Consider the following 18,996-nt stretch of genomic DNA (forward strand, 5'->3'; position numbering starts at 1 on the left):
GCACCAGGGGCAATCCTGACAGCTCCGCTGTATGTATCTGGCACCATCTGGCTGTCTGAGATCTCAAGCACCACAAGTAATTTCCAGCCTCACCACAGCCAGGTATGCAAGCACTGTAAATACAAATGCACCCCTCATCCCACCCAGCAAGCAGTGTAACTAAAGAAATAGGTATGAGCACTTATCCAGGAGTATGACCCCTAATGAGTATTATTACCAGTACATGTGTGAGTACCACAAATAAGTGATTAAGAGAACCACAACCACAAATGTGTGAGGACCACAACAAAGCATGTGCAAGCTCTAGTCATTGCCAACATCAATGGAAAGAAGGGGGAGGAGGAAAAATAAAACGAAAATGAAAACTGGACTACCTTATTTCCTGCTATTTATTTATTTTTTTTGGGGGGGGTTATCGAGCAGAGTTTGGGAATCCCAAAGGTCACACTCTGTAATACTTGGTCAATCACCCAGACAGAGTCAATGCTCAGGCCCAGCAATGTGGTGCGGTTCTGGCGCTGCTCATGTCCAGGAGTGCTAGGGACCACCAAGGCCCCAGCCAGGAGTTAATATTCAGTCCTCCTCTCCCCCCTGCCCCCACCCCAGTTATATCTGACTATCTTTGTAGGTCTCCAGGGTTATCCCCAGTAATGTCTGGGAGACAATGAAGAGTTAGGGAGGGAATTCAGGTCCTTTCACATACAAGGCATCTGTTCCTGCCCCCTTTCCTGCTTTTTAAAGACCCCAAACAGTAAAAGCTGAAAACAAAATTCTATGGCACAGTAAATATAAAAATTCACTAGAACCACTGTAGTGTATCTTCTGCATTTGTTTCCAACTTCTTTATACATGCTATTCCATATACTTAAAATACTCTAAGTCTTACATTATTAAATTTTATTTCTTGTCCTTACCTCCGCCTTTGTGTTACTATTGTTGCAGTGACCAAAGGTCACACATACTTGATTGTAGTGCTCATGTACTTGGTTGTGGTGTTTGCACACCAGCTGTAGTGCTTGCCAGAGGCTGCACACCCCACTTGCAATGCTTGTGCATACTTGGTTGTATGTGCCAAAGATCACTATTTTATTATGCCAAACGGAAGAGCTTCTACGATTGTACTTGATCATGTGGGAGTGATCCCAAGAACTAAACTCAGAGACTTACAAGCCTCAAGTTTGCACATCTCAGGAATTCTAGGACAATCCCTGGATCCCTGGACAATTCTTACTTTTAATTACTTGCTCAAAAATCTTTTGTTGTGTGAGATTTTCCCTCAGTAGTACCTCCTTACCTAAAAGAGCTTATTGCTTCTGCTTTTGTGCCACTATCATATCCACTGTACCATATTCAAAATATTCCACTATTTAAGGACTTTTTATTCTACACCACAATAGTCTTCTACTCGACTAGAAGTTCCCTTAAAAATCATGTTTCTGGGAACTGGTCCCTCTCCCTGCCCTGACGAGACTCCGAGTTGCTACCCACAACGGCTACGCCAGATCCTGAACGGCCATGATCCCAGAGGCACACAAACCAATCTCAGAACCCAGTGACTTTTGGAAGAAATGCTCCTGGACTGTGAATTAAACTATGGCCCCTGTGTCACCCCAGGTGGGAAGAGGCGTTGTCCCTTACGCCTTTTCTCCTCAGTGGCAGCATAGTGACCGCCATCTTTCAGAGCCTATTAGACAGAGGTATGAGCTTGCAGTGATGAGATGCGCGGGGCCTCTCAGGATTGGGGATGGAATCAGCCCCTCTCCCCGCCCTTACGAGACCCCAAGTTGCCACCAAAAACAGCTCCACCAGCTCCTGAACGGCCATGATCCCAGAGGCACACAAACCAATCTCAGAACTCAGTGGCTTTTGGCATAAATCTCTCCGGACTTAATTACTAAAATACCAAAAATCCAAAATTTCATGGCCACTGTTGTGGCCATGCAACATCATATGCTCTTCATTATTAGCAATAGAAAATAAATTATCTAATGATGCCTTTTTTGGCAGGTCTGATTGTTGGGGGAAAATTCCAAATAATAATGGTGGGTCTTCTGTCGAAAAATTGAATGTAATCAAAGTAGAGAGAGAGTAAAGTGGAAATTATTTGCCACACAGGCAGGGGGAGTGGTGGATGGGTGGGATGGAAGGTATACTGGGGTTCTTGGTGGTGGAAAATGTGCACTGGTGAAGGGATGGGTATTTGATCATTGTATGACTGAGACTTAAATCTGAAAGCTTTGTAACTGTTCTCATGGAGATTCAATAATTTTTTTAAAAAAATCATGTGTTTTTTTAGTCTGTTTGTTTTTTGAGCCACACATGATGGTGCTCATGGGCTACTCTCAGGTAAATGCTCAGGGGACCATGCAGTGTCAGGTTTCAAACTCACGAATGTAGCAGAAAAAATAAAAAGTTTATTGTTATACTCCCAAAAGTGTATGGCATATAGACAATATTTAATAAATAACCGCATAAAGAATGAGGTAAATGAGTGAGTTAACATGCACATCATTAAATATATCCCCTTTGAAAATAATATGTATATTATGAAAGCAAAAATATTTGCTTTAAGAAGGAGATACTCACAAATATCTTTAATAGAGCCTATCAAAAGCTACAGGCTATAGCCCAGCAATGGAGCACATTCCTTGCATATAAGTGATGCTGGGTTCTGTCTCCAGGACAGAAAGATGCACACTTTCCTTTAATGTTTGCTCTAGGAATTATAAAATCTCTATTTCTGGTCACACACGATTAATACATTCTGGACTTGCTTTCCTGCTATAATATTTAAAAAACTAGGTAAAATATATGAAACAATAGTTTTCAGGCAATGTTCTACATAGAGTGGAAAAAAGTGCATTCTTGGGGCTAAAAATATGATACATAATACAATATAAAACGTATAATACAGTGGGTAAAACACTTGCCTTGCACATGGCCAACCCAGTTTAATCCCCAGTACCCCAATACTCTTGAGCCCCACCAGGAGTGATCCTTGAGTGCAGAGACAGTACTACCAGGTGTGGCCCAAAAGAAAAACTGCATTCTCTGACAGAAAGAAAATGAGACTAACCCTGTGGCTACCCTGCCTTCCTGCTTGGACAATGTACACAATCCTTTGTACCACCATGTTCTGAGAGACAGAGATTGTCTGGAGTAATTTCTCATCTCACAAAGCAAGATACTCTCTAAGTGAAAATATAGAGATCAGAGATATCTGAAATTAGAGTCTGGGCAGGTTGAGGTGTCAGTAATTAACAAGACAAAACAATGAAGATAGAATTGCTGTGCAAAAATGAGTCTCAGGGGCTGAGAGATAGTACAGCAGGTAGGGCACTTGCCTTGCAAATGGCCAGCCCAGATTCAATCCCCAGCACCCAATGTGATCCCACAAGCACTTCGAGGAGTAATTCCTCAGCACAGAGGCAGGAGTAACCCCTGAGCATTGCTGAGTGTGGTTCCAAAACAAAATGAAAAATGAGCCCCAGGCATCTGCATATTCAGCCTGCTGTAGACTATAAAGCTGGCCATCTGTGTAGTGAAAAAGAACTTCCAGGGAACTGCAAGCTGAATGATTCCCCCAAATCATAGAGTGCTGGGGAAAGTCAGAGTTTCAACTAGACAGAGTATAAAGATCTCATCAAATACTAGGGTGTTCTATAGATATCCAAAAATATTCACACCTTTCCTAGACTTAAACTAAAGCTACTCTAGATTCACTCTTAAATTTCTTTTAGGTTTTTTTTAATTTTATTGAATCATCATGAGATAGTTACAAGCTTCCATGTTTGGGTTACAATCACACAATGATCATCCCTCCACCAGTGCACATCCCCCACCACCGATATCCCCGGTATACCCCCACCCTTTCCACTCTCCCCCTGCCTCCATGGCAGACAATATTCCCCATACTCTCTACTTTTGGGCATTATGGTTGCAATACAGATACTGAGAGGTCATCATGTTTGGCCCATTATCTACTTTCATCACACATTTCCCATCCCGATCGGTTCCTCCAGCCATCATTTTCTTCGTGATCCCTTCTCTATTCCAGCTGCCTTCTCCCATCCATTCATGAGGCAGGCTTCCAGCTATGGGGCAGTCTCTCTGGCCCTTGTATCTACTGTCCTTGGGTGTCAGCCTCATGTTATGTTATTTTATACTCCACAAATGTCACTCTTAAATTTAAAATCAGGTCTCAAAAGGATAAAATTTATTTACAAGTAGATATCAGATTTCAACACTCTTATAAGGAAGACAACAAAATAGAATCAGCAATGTAAAATGCAATAAATGATAATTTTTATCATTCATAAAAAATTACGAGACAGTGGGATTGGGGAGAGAGCTTACGCTCAAGTAGCAGAGCATAAGCCTAGCATGGAGGAAGTTCTAAGTTTGGTCATAGCGCCACATGTCTCCTTTTGCTCTCCAGTAGGCCAGGGTCCTCCCAGTACAGCTGAATGTGGCCCCTATAATACTTTTAAGTACTAGACAGTTACAGGTGGAAGTAACCTTTTGTAAGCAGAAAAATTAATTAAAAATAAATAGAAATAACAGGGATAATAGAACTAGCAAAGGAATTTTTAAATATTCATAATAAATGTTCAAGAAATTAAAATAAAATGGATACATATAATAAAGAGAAATATCACTGTCACTGTCACTATCATCCTGTTGCTCATCGATTTGCTCAAGCGTGCACCAATAACATCTCCATTGTGAGACTTGCTGTTACTGTTTTTGGCATATCAAATATGCCATAGGTAGCCTGCCAGGCTCTGCCGTGTGGGCCAGATACTCTTGGTAGCTTGTCGGGCTCTCCGAGAGGGGTGGAGGAATTGAACCCGGGTTGGCTGTGTGCAAGGCAAATGCCCTACCTGCTGTGCTATTGCTCCAGCCCTCTTCATTATCAGCAATAGAAAACAAATTATCTAATGATGCCTTTTCGGCAGGTTTGATTGTTGGGGGAAAACTCCAAATAATAATAGTGGTTTTCTGTCTAAAATTGAATGTAATCAAAGTAAAGAGAGAGTAAAGTGAAAATCATCTGCCACACAGGCAGGGTTGGGGGTATACTGGTGTTTTTGGTGGTGGAACATGTGCACTGGTGAAGGGATGGGTGTTTGATCATTGTGGAACTGAGATTTAAACCTGAAGGCTTTGTAACTGTTCTCATAGTGATTCAATTTAAAAAAAAAACAAACATATATTTTATTTATTGGTGGGAAGAGTATTGAGTCTCACCTGATCTGCTCAGGGATCACTCCCAGCAGTGCCAAAGACTGACCACAGGCCTCCGAGGGGCAAAGCATTTAGCCTGTTCCCTGAGCTTTCTCTGGCACATTCTCCTTCTCAATTTGTAACGTTTTTTTCCTTTTGTTGGGAATGGGGGTAGGAGCACTTTCCAGCATTGCTCAAGGGTACCCAGCTGCGTGGGCCTGACAAAGAACACAATCACCATAGCTCTGCTGGAGTGATGCCAGGAATGACAGCAGGGCCTTGACGCTCCAGCCCTCTGTGCCACCTTCTGCCCCATATATTCTGTATATGTGCATGTGTTTATGTGCCAGAGATCAAACTCGGGGACTTACATATGTAAAACACAGGCTGAACCCCTGAGCAGCAACCCCAGCCTCTGGGAAAGATTTTTTAATATCAAAAATTTCCAACTAGGGCTGGAGTGACAGTACAGTGGGGAGGATACTTGTGTTGCACATGGCTGACCCAGGTTCAATCCCCAGCATCTCACAGGGTTCCTTGAGCACCACCAGGAGTAATTCCTGAGTGCAAAGTCAGGAGTAAGCCCTGAGCACAACCGGCTGCTACACAAAACAAAACAAAACAAAACAAAAACCAAGTATTTCAAATTGGTAAAGCAAAGTTGCCCAGATACAAAATATCATCAACAATTTGACACCTTTTCTCCACCTCCTCCTTCTCTGTTGAATTTTAAAGCAAATTCAAGCTACCATATCATTTTTACCCTACTCTAAGAACAGTGTCCAAGAGCAGGAGACAGAACTCGATGGTCTAAGGGCACAGCAGACACAGGTAAACCTGAACTTGATTTCTGGTACCAAATGAGAGTACTGCTGGGAGCAACCCCGAGAACACCATCAGGAGAAGCCCCAAGCACTGACAGAGACAGCCCCAAAACCAACACACCAGACAAGTCTAACCTTTTTATACCTATGGTCAAATAAAACAAATGGCAATTCTCTGGTATTATCTATAGATAATGAAGAGAAATACATATACATATATTTTATGTGTGCATATATTTATTTCTATGTAAAGAAATATATATGTGTATATAGATACCAAAAATAAATGGGAACTCCATAAATGAAATATATGCTTAATTTTTTTTAAAAAAATCACTGAATAGGGGCTAGAGCGATAGCACAGTGGGTAGGGCATTTGCCTTGCAAATGGCTGATCCAGGTTCCATTCCCAGCATCCCATGATTCCCCAAGCATCACGGGAGTAATTCCTGACTATAAAGACAGGAATAACCTCTGAGTATCGCTGGGTGTGATGCAAAAAGATAAACAAATCATTGAATAGATTTACTAGATTTAGACATTTAAAAAAATTCTTTTTGTCTGATTTTTGGGAGTGCTGCTCAAGGCTTACTTCTGGCTTTGCTTTCAGTAGAATATATGGGGTGCTGGCAATCAAACTTTGGTTGGCTGCATGCAAGGCGAGTGCCTTACCCAGTATACTCTTTCTCCCTCCCTCCCTCCCTCTCTCTCTCTCTCTCTCTCTCTCTCTCTCTCTCTCTCTCTCTCTCTCTCTCTCTCTCTGGACCTAACTCAGACATTTTAGACAAATAAACTTCACAACTAAACAATGAGAACAACCCCAAAGGAGAGAGAATAAAAGATTTCAAAAATGTACCCTATTACTGCACTTTGTATAATAGGTAAGTTATGGAATTGACCTAGGTGTCCAACGACAGATGAATGGCTTGTGAAGATCTGGTATATATACACAAGGGAATACTATGCAGCTGCAAGGAATGATGAAATCATGTAATTTGCTGTAACCTGTTTGGAACCAGAAGATATCATGTTGTGTGAATTGAGCCTGAAGAAAGGCAAACACAGGATGATCTCACTTATCTTCGGTATACAGAATACTGGATAATGAAATGTACTGTAGTTAAAGGGGGATGCCTACATCACCTTTGACCCCAATGTTTAGAGAGGACAAAAAGGGAAAGAAATCAAGGTGAGGGAAGATAATAAGGAGTAGTGGGTGAACAGGCATCAGGGCTTCCGTTAAGTTGGTGGTATGGGTGACTGGTATAGCCACACTTTCCTAACACAGACTCAACAAAACTAAAAACATGAGAGCTAAGCTGCAATCACTGAAGATTAGTCAAGTTTACAGGTAGGGATGGGGCAGGGGTAGGGGTGGGAAAAAACAGAAAACACAAATAAGGGAGAAAATCATGGATTTTAATTAGGATTAATTAGGATTTTAAAGAATCCTAAATTCTTTAATAGTTTTTATACCCCCCCAACAAATTTGAATTACCTGAAACTTGTCTGCCTCAAGCTTTTGACGACATAATTCATTATAACTTTCTTGTAACTTAATATGAGTTTCTGTAAGTGATGACAACTCGTTTTTAATCTCATTGATTTCCTCATTAAGTTCTTCAACCTAATAAAAATTTAACCAAAATGAGCACGTCTGTTGCTTTGTATGATAATTTTATTTACACAAGTTTCTAAAATAGTAAAAAATGAAAACAATCCCAAGGTAAATATTAAGGGCTACCATTTACTGAATTGGGCTGAGTATGTAATATAATTTCATAATCATAAAAATACTGAAATATTTTAAATTCTCCAATAATAGATAAGAAATGTAAATCTTACAGATGTTAGGAGTCTCTCCTGCTTAACAATAGGTTAACTACTTTTTCTTGAAACAGTTTTTCTATTTATCCTACTTTTTTTTTAATCAGGCCTCTCCCCTCTTACCTGAAGCACTCTATCTTTCTCTCTTTATATATATATATGTATATATATATATATCTAGATGTTGACATTGTCCAAAGCTTTCTTCTTTAGCCCAATTTTCATAAACGTTCCACCCCATCCAAAGATCATCTTATACATCTAAACCTTCAATTTTCACCTTTATGCTAATAAATCTCTAAATCTACACATTACCTACCTTCTAGTCTCCAAATATTAATGGTTACAATTCCAAATGCATGATAAGCATTTCAAGTTAAATGTCCTAATGTCCTGTAGGTGCCATAAATTTAATTGTTCCCAAATTAAATTCTTTTTTTCCTTTTTCTTATTTTGTTTTTTGGGGGTCGGACCTGGCAGTGTTCAGGGATTACTCCTGATCTGGAGCTCAGAATCACTCCTGGCAAGGCTAGGAGAACCATGTGTGATGCTGGAGGTCGAATAGGGGTTGGCTGTGTGCAAGGCAAGTGCTGTATCTACTATACTGTCATGTAGGCCTCTAAACTCATTGTTTTTATCCACAAATAGGCTTCTCCTTTCACATTCTCCGGTCAGTATTACTATTCTACTGCCAATGCTAATTTCATAGTCACATTTGATTCCTTCTCCTTATAAAACTCATTACATATAAAATGCCTCTGATTCTAATTCTACTTGAAAATTCTTCCTGCTTCTCTCTTCTCTGTTCTCAGTACTATTGTCCTAATTCACACTCACACAGACAGATGATTAATTTATTTGCAATATTCTTCATACTGGTCTTTTCCCATAAAATTATCTATACTGTGAAAAAAAAATTCCCTAACCATCTACTACTCTGTTTCAAAATCCTCAATGGCTTCCCATTAGTTATAAAATTCAATGTTTTTAGGAATAAAGCCTTTAGACTATCAATTATTTTAAATAAATTACAAACTTATTTTCCAATGTCACATTCTAAATATTCTGTGCTTTTTCAGATCAAACTATCAATAACCCTTGAAGATTCAGTTTCCTGACTCCATGATTTTTCCAACTCTCTTTTCAATTGCAATTCCACACTATATTATTGATCATACAGAAAATGAGCAGCTATTGCATTATAAAACCATATTATCTTTCAAAGCTAAACTCTAGTATAATCTTTTTTCTAAAACTTTCTCCAATCTAGCTAAACAAAATGATTTTTCTGTTTTCATATTAATTTGCTAATGCTACTAAAAATCACTTCAGTCTTGATGGTTAATTTCAGTAATCTTTCCTTTTAAAAATGTGAGCTCTTAATTAATCTTTATTTTGGAGGTATATTTGGAAATCTAAAGTCAAAAAATCATAAAGATTCAACAAATTTTACAAATTCCTTTTTGACACCTTTTACCTAAATAATTTCCAAATAACCTCAATTAATGGTATTTCCTTATATACATCTATGACTATACAACTAACCAAATAAAAGCAAATGTATATAAGTTTTAATAATATTTCAATAAATTTAAAATATAACGTATATTAATATTTACTAAATTTTATTCATATAAAACTTTCTTTCACTGCATTTCTTTGGTTTCTTTATTTGGGGGCCACACTTCGTGGAGCTCAGAGCTCACTTCTGGCTATGCACTCAAAGATCACTTGTGGCGGCACTTGGGGAACCATACACGGTGCCCGGGGTTGAACCACAGTCAGCTGCATGCAAGGCAAGTACATGACCTACTATAATATCTCTCCAGCCCTCTCGCTCCTTTAAAAAAAAAATAGGACCACATATGGCAGGACTTGGGGAATTATTCAGTGCCAGGGACTGAAGTCAGGCTTCACACGTAGGCATGATAATAACCTACTATCTTCCAAGTACTCACGAATATTTTTTAAAAGAGATGTTTGTATGATTCTTATTTTTGTCAGTGTTTTTGTTTTTGTTTTTAAGTCTCTCTTGATGCACTCTCAGCAACAATACTACAATTTTCAAGTCTCCATACTCAACTATTGTCTCTACAGGTCCACATCTGAGTCCTTCTGCTGGCTCATTTGACTTTCCAGGCCTAATCCACACCCTGACCCTATAACTCTGCTCATCACTGCTTGTAGCCTGAACACTTACCATGTCTCAAACTGTACACATTTATGTCTCCATTTCCTGGCATGGGGTGAGAACCAACAAAGACTGAAAAGAGCAACATTCCGCCTAGTCCCTCAAAGAGTTCCCACAGAGTCAAACTACAAAGATTCACCCTAGAGCATAGCAGCCACAGTAGGACCAAAAGAAACTCGATGAGTAAGGATAGCTGCACGGAAGGCTCTGTCAGGGCAACCAGCTCTGTAACTTCTCAGATAACGACTATATGAACACCATGATGAGAATGTTTAATGAGCTCAAAGAATCGGTGTTACAGGTAAGCTAGTAAAGCACAGAGAACTACAGAATGGAAATGAGAAAAATACAATCATAAGTTAACAGAATTAAAGAGTATGTTTGGGTAAAATAAAAAACTCAACCAAGGCCTCAATAACAGAGTAACAGCAGGTGAGGGGAAAAAATGGTAAGCTCCAAGATGAGATGTAGGAAATCTATAGAAAACAACAGAAGATGGAAAAATATCTGAAAAGAACAAGCACATCAGAAAACTATGTAATGAGTTCAAAGGGAACAATGTAAGAATTATCAGAGCCCATGAAGAACAAAGAAATCTTAGATACAAATTTTTCAGAGTTGAGGAGTGTATGCACTCAGATCCAAGAAGCCCAAAAGATCCCAGTGAAAATAAATAAAAAAAAAAAAACCCTCTAGAACACATTGTCATTAGAATGATAAAATTCAAAGACAGAGAAAACTAAAAGCATTAATATCAAATTTACAAAGAAACCCCTCAAAAATCACATAAATTCGATAAATGAGACTCTATATGCCAGAGGAGAATGGTGGAATATAGTAAAAAATTAATCAAACAAAACACCTACAGAACTCAATGAAATGAACTCCTCACCAAGATACTCTATACAACTAGATTAGCACTCAGATTTGAAGGACTAATGCAAATCATGGACAAGCAACAATTTAAGAGAGTTCACAGCCTTGAAAGAAGTTTTTTCAAAAAACATTACAGGAGCTTCTTCAGGCAATGGAGTGATAGTAGCTGACCCAGGTTCAATTTCTGGTACCTCATATGGTCTCCCAATCCCCACCAGGAGTGATCCCTGAGCACAGAGCCAGGAATAGGCCCTGAGCACTGCCAGGTATGGTGGTTCTAAAATAAACAAATAAATAAATTTTTAAGAGGAGCTTCTTTAAAAGATAAGCCAAACTTCTCAACACATCACCACTAAGTATGTTGTGTCGTTCATGGTACTTATGGATACTAGACTTTAAAAAGTCTGTGTGTTTCTAGCTTGCTAAGGGCCTTATACTCTCTATATAATGAATATTTCATTTATTTTAATGTTCTTTCTACTTTTATTCATGTCATTTTTATGTCTATCAAGTTTTTTACTTATCAACATATTGCTTAATCATTACCTATAATATTGTCTAACATAAAATTAACATCACCTTTTAGGAAAACATACACTTTTATATTTGTATAAGCCTATTCATATTTTACTTTAAACTTTTGTCTCCTGGGGCTGGAGTGATAGTACAGTGGATAGGGAGCTTGCCTTGATATGGCTGATCTGGCTGATATGGCTGATCACATGGGAGGTCTATCCCTGACCTCCCATGTGATCTGTGATCCCAGCCAGGAGTGATCTCTAGTACAAAGCCAGGAATAAGTCCTGAGCACTGTTAGGTATAACCCAAAAGACACACAAAAAATTTAATAAATAAATTCTCCCCTCCTTATTCTTGCCAAATCACATATTTATAAGATTTATCTATTTTAAATTTTAAACATGTATAGCATATAACTATTCATACTGTTAATTTTTTTGTTTATATGTCTGTAAAAAATAGCTTTGGGAAAAATGATCAATTTAAATTTGTGAAATTGAAGGGGTTTAGCTTAATTCATCTATATGTTTATAGTTGTTATCACTTCCACAATAAATCTCTCATGTATGGTATAAGAAAGAGTGAAGAGACAACAAATAGCCAAAGGCAACAAAACTGGAGAGTTAGTCTACAGGACTGAGCTTATAAGGGAGCAGAGGAGGTGGAAGGAGTCTTTGGGACACTGGTGCAGGGAAGTGGGCATTCCCATTCTAGGTGTGGTGCTGGAAACATATATGCATGAAACTATCATTGACAGGCTGTAAATCAAAGTAACTCTAAAAATGGTGGGGTGAGGGGAGTACTGTTCACTCAAAGTGATGAGATGGAGCATGTAGCTCTGTTGTAAAGTGCATATCTTGCATATGTGAGGCCCTGAGTTTTATCCCTGGTACCTTAAAAAATTAAAGTTGAAAGGGTCAGGAAGGCAGCTTGATGGGCTAGAATGAATGCTTTGCATTACTGGGCCCCAGTTTAGACTGCGGCACTACATGATCCCCTTCACAGCACAAGAAGCAACCATTGGACACTGAGCTCCTGAGATGTAACCCAAATGTAGGAAAAGCAAAGCCAAAGAGGAATAGTGGAAAACCTATATAGAGGGCCCAAAATAACAGTACAGTGGGTAGGGTACTTGCTAATACCTGACTATCCTATGTTCAATCAACCCTGGAATCCTTTACGGTCCCCTGAGCCTTCCAGGAGTGATCTCTGGGCAGAGTCAGAAGCAAGTTTAAGTACTGCTGAGTATGGCCCAAAACCCACCTCTCAAAAAACAAAAAAGAAAACTTAAGTAGACATACATCTAAACCCTTAAGAAAATAGCAATTTAATCTTTATTTATAAATAATTTTATTCATATTTATGTTTACTTAGAGAGCTATCCATTAAAACAAAATGTTTAATTTTCTTTATTTGGGTGGGGGAGGATGGTGGCAGTTTTGGTCCACATCTGGCAGTGCTCTGCGCTCAGGGATGACTGCTGGTGGTGCTCAGGGACCACATGCAATGAGACCCAAGTGGGATTGAACCAAAAAACTTACAACCTCTATTATCTCTCTACTCCTGCTTAATTTTTCAATCTATTTTTTTCCCATTTGAGAAAGGTATGATTGTGGTCTCATCAGGAAAAAATAAATGTTTCGGTTTCTTAGATCAACTATTCTTTTTCTCTATACATGGATGACACTTATATATATGTTTTATTTTTCACTGCTTTGTTTTCCTTATCATGACATTATCATTTCAGTGGTCTTTTAAATATAAAGAATAAGAAGGAAGTGTTGGTATACAAGGGAGACCAGCTGAAGCTAAAATGAATATTATGCTGGTTGCTTAATGATTTGTTGCTTTATGAGTCTGCATATTATTAAGCACATTTTTGGTAATTTTTACAGTTACAAAAATACATTTTGAAATTTGGGTAAAGCTTATAAAATAATCATGAGAACCTATTGTTTCTAAAATAAAAATCAGGAGTGCAAGTTAGCAGGAAATGAATTAAAAACAAGAATGAGGTCAGGGATATAGTTCAGTAGTAGAGCGAATGTCTTTCATGTGTGACCTTCTACAGCGGATTAATCTACAGCACTGTAAAAAAATAAAAAGTCAAGAATCATATATTAAACCTAAAGCATTTACAGAAAATCTTATCAAGTTGATATTTAAAATTATATTTATATATTTTAAATATTGTATTGTAGTATAAGGTAACATACTCTACAATAACAATATTAATGTTAATGATTTTGGTATACATTTATCACACCTCACCACACCAGAGTACCCATAGCAAAATTATATAATAATTTAGAACATCATCTTAATCTCACAAAATTAGTTTCAGAAATACACAGCGATTTTTATTGTGTTAATTCTTATAAATAATGTTAAGACAGTAAAAATAGATGTTAAAATTTTGGAATCCACAAGTATATTTTATTCTGGTTTCTGCGCCATAATAGATGGTGTTCAAGGCTTTTTGGGTCTTGGATGACAAAATGTAGTACCAGGGATCTAAACCTGGTCGTCTGCAATCAAGTCAAGTACCCTACCCATGGAAATATCTTTCAGACCCCAAATCTACAAATCTTCAAAGTGAAACTTTATTTACACCTTATTTCACTGAAATTAAAATACAAAAAAGTGTAAAACAAACAAATGTGGTTTGAGGAAATAGCTATGTCTATAACTTATCAACTCATTGAATACTCTAGAACTGAACTACAGCATGCCCATTCTAGTCATTGCTTTAATACACCTTAAAATTGCTAAGGGAAGGAAACAGATAGCAAACAATAGTGCCAATATAATTTAGTCATTTACTAATATACTGTGCAAGAGCTTTATGAAAAAAATATATTATTTTCCTTTATCACATATGGAAAGTCATTCAAGTTTTAAGTATAAACATATCTGTGTGGTTTATCATGCATGAAAGCACTGTACTATATTTTATTAAATGTAGCTTTTAAAAAGCATTTACTTCTTGGAAATATGGACATAAGAAGAAAATATATCTGATTCTATTCCTGTGATTTTTACAGTATTTTCTTAGCATTAGTTATCTTAAATGTCTACAACTATTAAAATATTTTAATATTTAATAAACCTACATTCTTTTTCCAAGTTCCTAGTGCTTTCTCATGCTCATTTTGAAGATTAAGGAACTTTTCTTCATTTTCTTTTACCTTCTCCCTTTGAAGCTCATTATCTCTTTCAAGGATCTGCAATAAAATTAATTATCCAAAAAATAATCAATACCACATTAATGAATTTTGATGTGTTTTATGTTGCCTGGACCTTTGCTTCTAACATGCTGAAAGTGCCATACAGATCAGTGATAATGTGCTATCTCAACAATAATTTTCATAAATTAACAGAAAGGTACTTATAGTTTAGTTAACAGGAAATAGGGGGAGGTTATGAAAAAGAAATGGCTATAAAAGGGTATAAAAACATTGCCATTATTCAGTTTCACTGCATAAGTTTTAATGTACTGAAAAAGTAATATAAAGTACAGCACAGAAAAAATGTGAAATGTAGCACAATCCAGCCTGACCTTACTAAAATGTTTTAAGTACCACAGAATAAGTTTCTTTATTCACTTTATTTTAGAAATTAACTAGTTAGGAAATTCTTACATACAATTTTCATTCTAAATTTCAAATTTTTAGTTTTTAGTAGTTTCAACATTTATCATATTAACCTATTACTTTATTAACTAATATAAGTACCAACATACTACTCTTCCCACCATCTAAATCCTAAGATGTTTAAGTTTTAGAACTGTTAAATCAATGTCACTAATAATAGTGCTATCTAAGTAAAATTCCATAAAAATATAAATTGTACAATTGTAAGAATTTTTGTATATATGTATACATTTGGAATTTTTAAGTTTATTTTAAAAATCATTATTAAAGCTATTTACATTTCAAGTAAACACTTCAAGCCACACAAAAGATATAGAAAGAAAGGTGAAGTTTTCCTGTATTGATTCTACAATTTTCCCCTAGAAGTATTTACTTTAGTAGCTTATTGTACATTCTACAAGAAATTGTATAGAATACAAGTATATAAAACCTAACTTCTTAAATACAGGTGAGACCAAATCATACATACCGTATTATTCTACAATTTGCCTGCTTTGTTTTATTGGGGGGGAGGGCGCCCACACCAGCTACGCACAGGGCTTACTCCTGACTCTTCTCAGGTATCACTCCTGGTGGACCTTGAACCTGGGGATTAAATCTGGATCGACCTGCACGCCTGACAGAGCTCAGGGAACCAGATGCAATACTAGGGATTGAACCTGGATTGGTTATTGGAAGACAAGTGCTTTACCTGTCATATAATCTCTCCGGCAATTAGCCTTCTTAAAAAAATAAGTGCCTTGCTTACTTTCTATATTGTGATATGTAGATAGATATACCACATTTTAAAGTATTCAATATAGTTAAAGAGCTGTAAATTATATACTGTATACTAATATGCAAAAATGACACAATTATTAACAGAATAAAAAAGCATTTTATAATTTTATAATTTTAATATAAAAATATCCTTTAGTGGATAAAAAAGAAAGCTTAGAAAGCGCTTGTGAAATTTATTCTGATTGCCTTTACTTCAGAATGTATTTTTACAAAATCATATATTTTCTATATATGTACATGTAATAATAGAATGGTTTTTGCTTTTTATACAATGACATTTTTTTGAAAATTTGAGGCCCCATGATTCAAAATATTGTTAATGATATGGTTTCATGCATACAACACTCTAACAACATACCCTCCACCAGAGTGTCTACTTCCCTCCAACACTGACTCGATGTTCCCTCCCCTTCACCCTTGCCTCTGACCCCCTGTGCTTGGTATGCTCTATTCCAAAAAGGCATTTGCACTCCCATATTCACTGCAGCACTATTCACAATAACCAAAATTTGGGAACAACCTGAGTGTCTAAGAACAGATGACTGGACTATGATCTACAATGCTATATTTTAAACTGAATTTTACTAATTTAACATCCTAGCCAATATTTTACAGTATATACTTATATTGTAATAGCATTTTTGAATATAAAGTTTATAAGAAATATGAAACTATACCACAGTTTCTAGCATAGTAATAAATACTCCAAGCATTTGTTTCTCAAACAGTATAGTAGATAGGTTAATCACTTCCTGTACCTACAGAGACCACTAAGTAAAATAAATAGTTTATGGGCTGTGTATATAATACAGGGTCCAGGGTGCAAGACTTGCATGAGGCTGACCTGAGTTGTACCCCAGATAAGATATGGCTTCCAGAGCATCACTGAGTATAATGACTATAACACTAGAGGTCTCTTAGCATCACCAAGAATGGCCACCTGGCCCCCGAGCACTACTGGTGAGGTTCCAAAATTTTAAAATATCTCCTTAAATCAGATATTCTAGTGGTTTGGTTTGGTTTGGTTCTTGGCTATTGAGTTGACCAGCATACTTTGTTATAGTGCTCATGGGGTGGAGGGTCCACACACACTTAATTGTGATGCTTGCTAAGAATTTAATCCTCTAGTTGTAATGTGCACACATACTTGGTTGTGGTGGACCAGAGACTTCATACTTTGTGGTGGTGCCAGGGATTCTAAATAGCAGTGCCAACCTGAATCGCATTCATGGTCTCATGCCTGCAAGACCAGCTTTTCCCTAAGTATTCCACACTTCCTTGATAAGTCCCCTGTTTCATATATTTGATAATTTCCTCTTTGTTATTCATTCAACTCAATAAGCAAACTTTGCACAGACCATTGCGAAAACTAAACTGTGTTAGTCTTTTCTCTTGAGAAGTTTAGTCTTCCTAGGGAAAAAAAATCTTCCATTTTTCCCACCTGGAAATTATAAGCCTCACTTTCATCTAACAGGAGACTCAGAATTCAATAATCAGACTTTCTACCATATTTTACATATAATATTCTTAGTAGCTGTACTGGTGAATGGAGAATAGGAAGGCAGGGGAGGTGGTAGAGAAAGAAGAGAAGGAGGAGGTGGAAGAGGGGTAGAGAAAGAGGAAGGAGAAAGAATGAGAGAAGAGAGAAGAGAAAGAAGCAGCAGTCATAATTTGCAGCATTTGCCTGTTTCATAGTTAAATATTCCCACCACTGTCAATCTTAAGCTACCCCAGTTTAACAATCTGTTCACAAAATGAAACATTTCTAAGAACTGTGGTACAAGTTGTCTCTAGCACACCACTAGATATCCCCAACTTGGTTGCCCCTCAGACTCTCAAACTCACCCTTGATCTTCTAATAAGCAGAAGACAGGCAGTAACTATTTGTGCAAGACAGAAAAGAGAAGTTAGAGATCCAATAGCTTCATATGAAGGTTTCTAGGTTTCTTTTTTTAATTTCAATTGCACAAATGTACAGAAAAGTTATGTTGGGGATTCCTATTCATTTCTGTATTTTTCCCTTGGATTTCTAATTTCTCTCACCAGCTACTAAACTTTCCATCTAATTCTCACTTTTTGTTTTGTTTCAGAGGGTTGGGTAATACCTGGTGGTGCTCAGGGTTTACTCTTGGCTCTTTGCATAGGATTAATCCTAGCAGTGCTCAGGGGACCATATGTGGGTACTGGAGATTGAATCGGGATCAGTCTTGGGAAAGCAAGTCTCTTATCCCTTGTACTATCTCATCGCTTTTGAAACTTTAGTTTCCTTTCCTGAGATATTTGTCCCAGTGTATTTATGATATATTTTTATAGCCATTCCAGAGGAGAGAGATATGAATGATAGTTTTTCAGTATATTAACAGAAGCACTTGCCTGACAATATCTAAATTTGGAGTCTGAATTTATACACTGTTAATCATTTGTTACAGTGAATTATTTGTTAATTTAATAATATTTAGCAAGGTCCTATGATATGCTATTCTTTTAGGCTCTTAAATTAGTGAAAATGTACTTGTTATAGAAAGTTATATTCTATCAGAAATCATTTGGTTTTATTTTAATCTCAATAAATCTGAAAACTATCTCTAAAAATAGATACTGTGGAAAGTTAAAATAAAAACGTTTGCCTTGCACACGGCTGATCTGGGTTTGATCCCAGCATGCCATATGGTCTCCTGAGCACCAGCAGGAGCAATTCCTGAGTGCAGAGTCAGGAATAAGCCCTGAGCATTGCTGGGTGTGGCCAAAAAATAAAGAAAAGATACAATATTAAAACTGTGACTATAGGAGCAATATGTAAATTATTCTTGTTAACACCATAACTATCCCAGTATAACTGTACCTATATTGGGATTAAACTGTAATTAAGTCACAGTGAAATTCTCCATCTCTCTCTCTCTTTCTTTCTCTTTCTCAAATTTAGATCTCTTTGCTCCAAATTGTACTATTAAAAAAGCTAGACAGATGACAGCTTGATTTCAGAGCACTGAAAAACAGCAGGCCATTATGAAGAGTAATGATCCCTTTTAGCACAGGTGGAATTAGAATGCTCCTTGAGAAAACACTTAGGATATCAATGCAGCATAATCCTCGGCAACAG

At 37.1% G+C, this 18,996-nt stretch overlaps 1 protein-coding gene across 1 annotated transcript in view; it reads right to left on the minus strand.

Annotated features, from left to right (window-relative positions):
* CCDC73 (coiled-coil domain containing 73) overlaps window positions 1-18,996 on the minus strand; it is a 90,037-nt gene that overhangs the window by 13,907 nt on the left and 57,134 nt on the right. The window contains 2 exon segments of the mRNA XM_004607967.2: window positions 7,549-7,677; window positions 14,577-14,687. Coding sequence (XP_004608024.2) covers window positions 7,549-7,677; window positions 14,577-14,687 — 240 coding nt within the window.

This window comes from Sorex araneus, chromosome 6 (assembly GCF_027595985.1).
Source record: "Sorex araneus isolate mSorAra2 chromosome 6, mSorAra2.pri, whole genome shotgun sequence".
NCBI classification, from domain to species: Eukaryota; Metazoa; Chordata; class Mammalia; order Eulipotyphla; family Soricidae; genus Sorex; species Sorex araneus.